At 46.4% G+C, this 12,417-nt stretch overlaps 1 protein-coding gene across 1 annotated transcript in view; it reads left to right on the forward strand.

The window, feature by feature from the left end:
• Positions 1-3,781: 3,781 nt before the first annotated feature.
• LOC123084187 (uncharacterized) overlaps positions 3,782-12,417 on the forward strand; it is a 40,968-nt gene continuing 32,332 nt past the window's right edge. The window contains exon 1 of the mRNA XM_044505915.1: positions 3,782-4,064. Within this exon, the coding sequence (XP_044361850.1) occupies positions 3,782-4,064 (283 nt within the window). The remainder of the gene's footprint in view (positions 4,065-12,417) is intronic.

Here is a 12,417-nt window from a genome sequence, read left to right on the forward strand (position 1 = left end):
AGGTCGGCGCCGAGTGCCATGGATATGGCGGCGCTCAAGTGTGCTTGGTGGAGGCCGTCGCTGGTCTCTGGGTTGTATCCCTCCTGGTGCACCGGGACAGGCTGGGGCTACGGGTGTGGGTGCTCCCTACTGTGGTGGGGCTGACCTAGACCCACTGACTGATGCGGGGCAAGTGGTGAAAGATGACGTCTTTCACTTCTACTACCGTGGTTGTGTGGTCGTGACGTGGATGGTTGGTGGTGCCTTGCGACTTGGATGTCGGGACGGTGGTCCTAGATGGCATGCTCCATGATTGGCTTTTCGGCAGGCCCCATGGTAGCGGTAGTGACTACATTTCTTGGTCGTGTGGCGGCAAGAGGTGTAGTGGTGTGGATGAGCTGACCCTAATTGTGGTGTTAACCGGGATCCCTCTAGTGGTGGTGGCGAGTGTTGAGCGAAAGCTTTGCGTTTCTAGTGCCGCATGCTTCTTGAAGATGTCATCATGGATGTCGCCCTTGTGCCAGGGCTTCGGGCAAAAACTCTAGTCTGCATGGACTCGGCAGCGGCGTCGCATCATCTCGGCACTCTATTGGCGGCGTTGTCATGTTGCTCAGGTGTCCTTGGTCGAACTTCATCTAGGTTTTAGGCTTGTTCTGATTTCTTGTTCGTCATTTGATCTGCTTTGTAAGGGGGCTTCTCCCATACTATATCGTTCAGCCGTGTACACTGTTATGATGTTGCTTTGTACTATATAAATAGCGGAGTAACCCGCGCATTTGCGCGGCTAGATTTGTCATGTTTTTATAATTCATTTGCCATCTTAAATATGCATTTAGTATAAGTTATAAATTATGAATTGTTGCATTTCAAAGGAATTCAATGCATAATAAGCCCATTTAAGATGGCAAAACGATATCTCTTGTAAGTTCTTTATTAAGAAAAATCAGTATGACTTGTCTCTTAGCACCTATTGTGTTGGATATATTTTTCTATTAACGTATATGGGGTGTGTCCATTTATTTGCACATCAAGATCTTATCATGAACATTTTCCATTTAAAATGACCAAATATTCTCCATGTAAACACATAATATTTCTGCATTCTCTTGTTTGCATATAAGTATGGCCACAATTGTAGTTATGCACCACCTACGCCATAAGAAGATTTTATTTAACCTTTTCATTTATGTCGTGTGCTTCGCATTGACAAACAACTTTAATGTTTCACTTTGTTTGTAATAACTCGTAGCCACATGCTGGGATAGAAGGGGTGCCCTAACTATAGTGTCTAGTCCATCTAATGATATGTATTTTTTGTCACTTCACCCGTATATTTTTTTGTCTATTGATATGTAATATTTCCAAACAACCTACTGTTACAAATTTGAAGAATCTTGCACGTATAAGTATGATGAGCAATCTATTTGCGTATATATACCATGCATGTGTTATTTTTTTTCTTTCCGTTCCGAGCAGCTCACATGTATTGGTATTGGACTCATATTCCCTTTTACTTTCAGTCCGGGCAGGTAGCAACTCATACATAACCTATATACGTAGATTGCTCCTACGTGCCTATAATTGTTCTATCTAATGCACAAATCTCTAATTTGTCCATTAAAATTAAGGATTAGCTGTGTGGATATTTCCAGCCTATGTCGATACACCATGTGGCTTGTTTGTTTCTTGGTTGTAATAATATATGTATAATAGAGATATGACATTGCAGTTTATTGAATTTTTTATTTATATCCAACTAATAAGAGTTCTATATTATTATAGGTTTTCAAATTTAATATAAAAATCTAATTCGCATAAACCACTATGCCTTATATTGGTGACCATCAATCTGCCCACATGAGCGAATCTTATAGCACTTGTGTTGTTCTGCCATTCACTAATTAAGGTTTTCCGTCAAACACATTGGACAACCACCATTTTTTTAGGTAAGCCCAAAGGTCATATGTTAAAGACCCATAGAAACACTTCCCCAAAAAAAAGGTCCCATGGAGACACCCTTATGGAAAATACGTCCAAGCCCTTGAGAGTGCCAAAATCTTGTTCCTCATGCATCCACCAACGGGATGCTGTAAGCAAAGCTAGGTGCCGCATGTACGTCTCCTTCGCATTTGAGCAAATATGTTCAAATCCAGGAGCTTGTTCAATTCTTTTACGCTTATATGTTTTATTAGAAGAGATTTTCCTCTAGTTATGTTATGAATATGAACATTATACTTAAAATAGGTTGATGTAATTATTTTTGCTTTTACATGTATGTACATACATGGATTTTTGGCTCCCGGGTTTAGATGCACCCAGGTGAACAGTAAAAAAAATTGTTAGTAAAATTTGAAAAGCTGATTTTTTTTCAACAAAACATTCTTCAGTGTTTCACCTAATTGCAAATTTATTGAAAAGGAACATTTTGTGATGGTTTGTCCAAAAAAAAAGATGCTACAAAAATGTTTTTAAAAGTATTTGGGAGCACTGTTTTATTTTTGAGATTTATTATGCATTGCCTTCTGCAAATGAATCGATGCAAAGCGAAGACGTAACTGCTTTTACCCGTGCACAGTGAAGATTTCTGGTTCACTCAAAAGTCTGTACTGTTACGTACGTCTACTAATTAGTGAAAGAAAGCAAGTGTTAATTAGAGTCCAACTCAAATACGTTTGTGCATGCATGAACGTTTGTGTGTGCACGTGCGCAAGGTCCATGTGCCACCTCGTCATGAAAAAGAAAGATGTCCATGTGCCACCCCGCCCGCCTTGCCTAGATCGAGGAATAGGATTCTGCATGGACTCCTTTCTTTCCTTTTGAACTTTCTGTGGACTCTTCCTGCGTGTTACTCCCTTCGTCCAAAAATATTTGTCATTAAAATGGATAAAAGAGCATGTATCTAGATGTATTTTAGTTTTATATACATTTTTTTTTATCTATTTTGATGACAAGTATTTTTCGGACGGAGGAAGTACGTACTAAGATTCATGTACCACGTGCCTTTCCTAGTGTAGATCTGTTAATCGCTACCGTCGATATATCGTAATATTATGATGTTGGATCTTTACCGTTCGTTTTTTATGGCTTTAATAATGTAATATAATAGATAGATAGATTCTGTTTGGACAACTTATCACAGCTGGCCGTGCACGAAGATAGCTCCAACGTTCAAATTAAACCAGTAGTGCAGTTCTTCTATAACCGTGCATCTGCATTCCCACAGAGTTCTCAATGAAAATAAGAGAAGTCTTACAAGATACCAAAACAACCCGCCCAGAAGTGAAAGTTGAATTGAAGTCCGAGACATGGTAGCCCGCCTGCCCATTTTTTAGTTATTATAGGCGATCGATCATGAACCGTTTCCGTAGTGGATTCAGTTCGAGTCTTCAGGAAGACGTGGACGTATATTCGTTGCCCCGGCCGCCGTGCCCCCGACCGTAGCACGTAACAACCACCCATCACCGCGTACCTCCTCCCCCGTCGTGCATGCATGCCGTCATCCGGCCTCCTCCTCGCCGCGTGGCCTCGTATTGTTCGTACGTACATCTTCGCTCCCTCCACCGATTCAATCGTCGTCTTCCACCTGCGAACGCAATCAATATCATATCAAATTTGCTAACCATCACCACCCAGCACACACGCAAAGCCTCTACATATATATTGGTTGCCGGACTCAGTGTCAGAGCAAACATCAGTCAGTCAGACAACGGTCCACTATCGCGCCTTTAGAAGCCACGTACATACGTACCGTCGATATCGATCTTGAATTCTTGATTGATTTTTCTCTCCATCCCGGCCGGCCATGAGGAGCTCAGTGCACGTGCCAGCCGCGGTAGAGGCGCTGCTATGCCACCCGGTGGCGGCCCTATCCGAGAGGCCGGCGCTGCGGCTGACGCGGCTGCTGGTGAACGTGACGATGGAGCGGAGCTTGTGGCCGGTGCATGTGCTGCTGGGCGCCGACACCACCGTGGTCGACCTGGCGCGTGCCACCGTCGACGCCTATGCCGACGAGGGGCGCAGGCGGCCGCTCCCGGCCGATGAGGGCGCCACCGACGAGGCCGCGCGGTTCGAGCTGCACCTCTCCACCCCACCGGACTCACGGGCTATGCCTACGGCCCAGGGCCGTCGGCATAGGTCCATTGCCGTCGGCATAGATCTATGCCTACGGCTGCCGTCGGCATAGCCCCGTCGGCGTAGATCACGTCAGCGTAGATGTGTCAAACCGTCGGCGTAGTATAGCCGTCGGCATAGGAGCGTATGCCGACGGCCGTGGGGCAGCCGTCGACATAGTTTAGCCGTCGGCGTTGTTTTCCGTCTGACGGCAACGGACGGCGCCGTCAACAGCGCTGGCGATTCAGGGGACGACACGTGGCGTAGGTATGCCGTCGGCTTGGCCGTCGGCATAGATGGAAATCTATGCCGACGGCTTTGCCGTAGGCATATCTCTGCCACGTGGCAGCTCCTGGTTTCCCCTGGCGGCAGGGCTATGCCTACGGCAAAGCCGTCGGCATAGTTTTTCATATATGCCTACGGCTTTGCTGTAGGCATATCTCTGCCACGTGAAAAGCCCTGGTAACTCCTGGGCGTATATATGCCGACGGCTTTGCCGTAGGCATAGTTTTTTTGTTTTTTTTTATTTTCCCTGTTTTCTCTTTTCCAATTCATTTGACAGCATTTCAAAACAGAACAATATGAAATTATGCAGAAATATGACAATTCATCATGTGAACATACTCAAGTTCACCATCATCATCTAAACATACTCAAGTTCATCACATCATCTAAAGATCATCACCGATGAAAGTTCATGAACATAAAAGTAGTGCAAGACATGAAACATGATAAAAGTAGGAATATGAAAGGCATGGCACGATGGCCACATGCACGGAATCATCAAGCAAGAGCACCCCCGCCAAAACCACCACCTCTGCCAAAACCACCACCACCACCTCCGCCAAAACCACCACCACCACCTCCGCCAAAACCGCCATCGCGACCACCACCACTCTGCCAGATCGGAGTGACTGGGGTCGACGGAGCAGGAGTCGAGCCACCGGTCCCCTACATGTTTCAGAAAAGATTCTAACGGTAAATATGATATGATAGTGTTTCATGAACGAGAACTAGTTTGCTAGTAGTTAGGCAAATGTACTAACCGGACCATCACTGCCTAGTGCCACCCATTCATCGAACGTGGGCACGTGTGGGGGTTCTCCCGCAGGTGGTGGTGGGGGTCCCATTTGTGGTGGATCCGTGCGGTTAGTCCAAGACGCCAACATAGCCTGAATGTTAGTTAAACAAGCAAACTAGAAGATCAGAAGGAATGGAAGTGCAAAAATTTAGGTTGGTTTTAACAGGGCAAAACTAACCGTCATCATCTGACGGTTGTAATCATCGTTTGCCTTCACTCGTTTCAAGTACTCCCGCACCTCGAGATTCCTATGCTCGACAAACTCCTTATATGCCTACATAATTTAGGTTGTTTCTAAGTGAGCAATGCTGAAAATAAACTGAGAATGCAAGATAGAAAAAGATAAAGAGGAAGTACTTACAGCATGCTGGCGGGCTAAGGTAGTCTGTGAACGCCCCGTACTCTCTAACTGGCTCGGGTTGCTAGCCCGAAGTCGTGTGTACGAGATCGAAGGAGTGATCAAGCCATCAAAACACGGATACCGGCCATTCTTCTTCCCCTGGATGGCCACCACCGCCGTGTCGTCGATCTGAGACTGGGCGACCTCAGCAACATGAACATCCGGATGCAACTCCTAATAGTGATGAATGTAAGACCCCAGGTGCTCCTCGGTCTTGCCGTAGTACTGGCTCTCGCCCTCCTTGCGATGACTCCGCTCGCGGGCCAGCTTCCATGACTCCATGTCTGAGAGCGGCCTCTTCAACTTGTCCTCCTACAACGTCAAATAGAAGTCAGCCATACATAAGAACATGACGTAAAGAAGAACAGAAATGCATCATGCACATAGATATACCTTCATGGCCTTGAAGCCCCAGTGGTTCCTGTTTCCTTGGCTGTGTGTCCCGTCGTCTCCACGGTTAGCCCGGGCCTTGATGCTCTTGGCAACAAACTCTGCATCGGCGCCGAGCCACCTATCCACCAAACTCGCCCATCCGTCATGCCTTCCATAGCACCAACGAGGAACAACCTATGCAAATTTTGGAAGCATGACATGTGAGCACGAAACATATAGTTGACTGCTTGAAACAATGAAAAGTTAGTAATAGTTACCATCATGAACTGCTCCTTGCTCAAGGTAAGTTGTAGCTTCTGCGCTTGAGTTTTGGGCATCTTTTGTTGCAGGTAGTAGTGGTAGTACTACGAGACGGCAACCCAGCGCACCTCGTACTACAACTGACGAGCTTTCTTCTTCGCAGCCGCAAGCAAGACCACGTCGGCTCTGGCCTTGTGCTCGTCAAGAACTCTATAGAGTTGCTGCAATCATGCAAAAACCAGAAGCAAACAAGGCATGAGTTGAGTGATTCAATGATAAACTATGAACGAAACTGAAGACAAGTGATTCAGAAGAGAACTTACCCAAAATTTGGTGATCACGGCCTTAGCGGTCGTCCCGTACTCCGCGTTGCTGCAAGCCTCGTAGTGGGCCCAGCTCGTGGACAAAACCCGCTGCTGCAGGTCCCTGTCTGGCCGCGGGCAGAATAGGCCAGGACAAAACTCCTTCAACAGGACAGTGATAAGGCCGTTCGGTTTACGGCCCTTTCCGTGAAGGATCCAGTTTCTGCAAAAGAATCAAATGATTGCCATGTGTACAATAAGAAAATGTTGTCATGTGTTGAAAATATGATTGAGAGGCACTTACTCTGTCCCCACAGGTTCAATGAGCCACTTGTGCTCCTCGATAGAAGGTGGTGTAGGTAGTCCGGCATTACCACGCAGCCACCCCTGCGAAGAACCCGGTGGCAAGTCACCCCACAACGCGGGATCAACCTCCCCTCCACCCTCCTCGGCCTCCTCCTCACCCTCCTCGGCCTCCTCCTCCTCGCCATCAGGAACGTACTCCTCCTCCTCAGACTCAGAAGGTGCCTCTGTATAGGAGGGCATCAAAGAAGACCCTCCTATTTCAGACACGGCCCGGAGTTTTTTGCCCCGGTTGCCTCTCCCCCCACCTCCTCCTCCTCTAAGGGCTCTCCCCCCACCACCTCCTCCTCTAGGGTCTCCTCCCCCGACCCCTCCACCTCCCTGTGAGGTGTCATCCTCGCGTAGTCGGGAGGGAACCTTGTGGGCTCGTCCACTCCGAGTAAGTCCTTTAAATTCACTAAGGAAACTAGCGCCGCTGGACTTGCCCATGATTACTAAACCTGCATTGAGAAGAGAATAAACAATTAGTAAGGATATCAATTAAACAAGCATACAGGAAAAACATTAATACCAGAGAGCACATTAAGCATACTATTGTAATGATCATTAAAAGAACTTACATTTTCTAGAACACATATGAATCATCACTATTGTAATCTATTTGTGGACCGGTCTCATCATCACTATCACGCATATCTTCTTCGTTGTCTGATGGAGGTGGAGGCTCTTCCTCATCGTCAGCGTCTTCATTTAACTTTTCAAGCATAATTATGTCTCTTTGATTCACAACTGCCTCACCATCAATCCGTGCGTCGTCGTCGTTTGGGTCCAGGTCAACATAACCCAAGTCATCATCCTCGTTGCTTTGGACCACGTCATCATGTTCCTCTTGATAGAACACTCCCTCGTATGTCATGGGGTTTATGTTGTAGTAATCATCATCGTTCGGGTCCGGTAGCTTACCATGCGGCGACACCTTGAACACAACTTCCCAACCCTTTAGGTACTCTTTCTGGCATGGGTAAGGCAGATAATATACTTGTGTGGCCTGGGTAGCGGCGATAAAGAGATCAGCTCCGGCATAGACGGTTGATGGTTTAACTTCAACTAAACCAACAGAAGGCGTATGTCTCAGACCCTTTTTGGGGTCGAACCATCGGCATTTGAACACAGTGAGACTTAGGTGTTCGCGGCCACATTTGAATGTAAGCTCATATATTTTTCCTACCCTTCCGTAGTAATCTACTTTATTATCTCCTTCAGTGAAGACTCCGGTATTTATGGTTTTGGGATCAGGCCGACTGTTCTGGTGCTCCTCTGTATGGAAGCGATACCCATTCACATCATACTTTTCGCATGTCATGACGACAGGATCAAAACCCATAGAAACCCATCTCAATTCTTCATCCATTGATTCGGTCGGATCATTTCCCTACAAGTTTAATTGAAATTATAGGGTGCATGAGTTTAATTGAAATTATAGGGTGCATGAGTTTAATTGAAAGTGTGAAAAATTACTTTCTCCATGAACCACGCAACGAAATTTTTCCTTCCATCAGCAACCTTTCGGAGAAGAGCAAGTGCCTCCGCTTCAGTAGGAGGCAGCATTCCCGTCCATTCTTCTTCAACGAATCGACTACAATAAGAAAAGCGGTATAAGAACTAGGCAAAGTGAACATAACGAATTGACTCAAAGAATGGTGCTAAGGTATTACCTCATCCACTCATCCTCAACTTCCTTGATGTTGTGCAAGATATAGAACATGACATCCTCCCACTCATCTCGTGGCATGAGATAAGGTTTCGAGCATCCAGCCCTACCACCTTGCCCGATGAATAGAGGCAACTTGGGTTTATACTTGGGTTCTTCTGTATTGTATCGAAACACCTTATTGTGCAACGTGGGAACATGGTCCGGATAGTAGGCTGTCCTGAGGTCTGCCACCTCCTCTAGGATAACTGCCTCAGCTATGGAAGCTTCAATCTTAGCTTTGTTTCCACATTTCTGTCTCAGATGCTTGTTCTGTCTCTCAGGGCCGTACTGCCAATGATTCTGCACAGGGCCCCCCAACAATACCTCGTTCGGGAGGTGCAAAATGAGATGTGTCATCGGAGTAAAGAAGCCTGGCGGGAAGATCTTCTCTAGCTTGCATATCAACTCCGGCGCCTTCTTATGCATTTCTTTTATCTTCTCAGGACATACTTCTTTAGCACAAAGCGTGCGGAAGAAATGGCTTAACTCCGCAAGCGCACGCCAGACACGCTCGGGAACATAGCCCCGAACCATAACCGGCATAATCCGCTCAATCCATACATGATAGTCATGACTCTTGAGCCCGGTCACTCTGCCCGTTGAAAGATTGACCCCCTTACTTATATTCGACGCATAACCATCAGTGAACTTCACGACGTGTTTCAGCCACCTGAATGCCTCCATCTTATGATCCTTTTTAAGTACGAAGTCAGCATCTGGCTTGAACCAAGATTTTCGACTGCCTGCGGGAGGCTGCATGTGTAGACGTGGTCTATCACAAATATTCTGTTGATCAACTCTAGCATTAACATTATCCTTTGTCTTATCAGGAATGTTGAGGATCGTGCGAAAAAGGGACTCTGCGACATTCTTTTCGGTGTGCATCACGTCTATGTTGTATGGAAGTTTGAGGTCCTTAAAATAGGGAAGCTGCATGAAGGGGGTAATGTGAGTCCAGTTGTGCGTCTCACCATATCCTTCAAAAAGTTTCCCTTTACCTTTTCCTTTTCCTTTGCCCTCGCCCTCGTCTTCGCATGTGGCTTTGCCTTTGCCTTTGCCTTTGCCTTTCCCTTCACCGGCAGGCTTAAGAGCTTTCAGCTGAGCAAGCACATCCGCACCAGAAAACATTGGAATCTCGTTTACTTCATGGACAACTTTGCCTTTTGTGAAGTTCTTCTTGTCTTCCCTATCAGGATGGTCTGGAGGGAGGAACTGTTGATGCAGGTCAAATGCAACATACTTGCCACCCTTCTTCAGCCAAATGAAAATCAAGGCCTGCATGCACACTGGGCAAGGCATCTTTCCACTTGTACACCATCCGCAGAACAAGGCATAACCGGGAAAGTCATGCATGCAATATTGTAGCCAAACTTTCATCAAGAAATTTTTCTGCAGATGTCGGTCGTATGTCAACCTCGGGAAGTACCAAGAATGGTGCAAATCATCCACCAACGGCTGCATAAACACACTCAAATTCTTCCCCGGATATTCAGGCCCCGGAATTATAAGCGACAGGAACATGGTCTTGCGTTGCATTATGGTGCCGGGAGGGAGATTCGGCGGAATAACAAATACGGGCCAACAGCTGTATGGATTAGACGACATACCATATGGATTGAACCCATCACCTGTTATAGCAATTCTGACATTCCCAGCCTCGGCTGCTTCCTCCGGGTACTCTATATCGAATGACTTCCATGCTTCACCTCCTGATGGATGTACAATTTTTTTGGATTGTACCTTTTCCCTTCCTTGTGCCACTTCATCATTTTGGCAGACTCCTCGGTGATGAAAAGGCGCTGTAGTCTTTTATAAAATCAAGATACCGAAGAACCTTCACAGGGATTTTTAGCTGCTGCTTCTGACCATGCTTATCGACCACCTCAATATACCGAGAGGAACCGCACTTCCTACAGTACTTGTCATCCGCATACTCATGCCTAAACAAAAGGCAATTCTTTGGACAAACATGTATTTTCTCATAGTCCATCGAGAGCGCCTTCATGATTTTCTTCATACCGTACATGGTTTTCGGCAGTTCATGGCCCTCAGGCAGGCTATTAGCCCATACTCCCAGAAATGCTTCGAAGCAACCTCGGCTACAGCCGTACTCAGCCTTGACTGCCATCAGTTGCGAGATGGCATCCAGCACAGACAGCTTGGCACCCTCATAGAGAGGTTTCTTTGACGAGGCCAAGATTTCCAGGAAGGCCTTTGCAGTTTCCTCCGGCTCCTCCGGTTCATTCGCTGAATGTGACGAAGGTGTCGGCTGTGCAGCAAAGACATCATCTAGCATGTCTCTAACCCCATCGTCCTTATAACCAGCGACGCGTTGTCGTATCACATCCTCTCTACCACGGTCCCGCTGGGCAAAGTTTATCGGCATATTAAAGTTGGGCATAAATCCATGCGTGCGAAGGTGCTTAGTCATCTCACTCTTATCTCTGCGGATACGCCTCTTACATCTGGCACACGGGCATTCTGGCATCATCCTCATTGGACTACGGAATATCTCTTTCAAAAACACATCAGTTTTCTCGACCCACTCTGTTGTTACTTGATTCCGACGGAAAAACCCACTATACATCCACTGATTATCTGCCATCTCTGCTTTATTGGAAGCCACACAACAAAATTAAGGATTCATTTAAATTACTCACATCAATATTTTATTTTTTGCAAGGTTGACGAGAAACGACATTTAATCCACCTACATCTCTAATAGGTAAAGATGGGTCCTAATCCCACCCGAGAATGTGTAGATTGAGTACGTTGTCCATGCTCTACCCCATTCCGAGACAAAATTTCGGCAGCACCTCCCCGCTGTTCTCCAAATACACGTCTCGGCTAAATGCCGGGAGAATGTGCATCCGGAGAACAACAGGGAGGCGCCGCCGAAATCCTGTCTCGGAACGGGGTAGAGCATGAACAACGTGCCCAATCTACACATCCTCGGGCTGTCCGTGGAAAGCGCTGGACAATCCGAAAGAGCTGCGGTGATAAATATGCAATTGAATGCATATTTATCGATGCAACCCTTTCGGACGGGAGACCTAGGTTACGCGACTTGATGTGAAAATTTAATCTAGTGACATGATTAAAAGAACGTATGAGGTGGTGGATTTGTAGCTCACCCTCGGATGTAGATGATGTAGTCGATCAGCGAAGGGACAATCAAAGACCAAGAGCTCCAACGTCAATGATCACTCCACCGAAGGCAACACCAGAAATCTTCTAAATTCAACCAAATGAAAAAAATTAGGTCATCACATCACATATAAAGCATCATCACACATCACATCATATCACAAACTTGTTTTAGCAAGACCAACTTGATGAAGTAACCACTCATCATATCCAAATTTTAACTTTCCTCTCTCTATCTTCACAAAAAAATTACTCTTCCCTCTCATCTCATCTTCACAATACATATATCTATAATATTGAGTATGTATCTAAAAACATAGTAAAACTACACAAATATCCATTCATCTCATCTATCTATCTCACATTGTGCACTTAATTTTTTTCACATTTATATTCAATTTCATTTCATTCATCTATCTAACATCCATCTATCTAATCATCTATTACTATACATATATATGCATTCATCTACAACATTACTACACAAAAAGGTAAAAAAATCTTACCTACGGATGAGGGGGCGACCACCGGAGCAGGGGACGACCACCGGAGCAGGGGGCAGCCGGTCGGGGCAGGGGACGACCACCGGAGCGGCAGGGGGCGGTCGCCGGAGGGGCCGGCCGGTCGGACCAGCAGGGGGTCGGCCAGGCTAGGCCGTGGGCCGGCCGGGGCGGCGTCCACGCAGGGAGGGCCGGGGTCGAGGAGGAAG

Source organism: Triticum aestivum, chromosome 4A (genome assembly GCF_018294505.1).
Source record: "Triticum aestivum cultivar Chinese Spring chromosome 4A, IWGSC CS RefSeq v2.1, whole genome shotgun sequence".
Lineage (NCBI taxonomy): Eukaryota > Viridiplantae > Streptophyta > Magnoliopsida > Poales > Poaceae > Triticum > Triticum aestivum.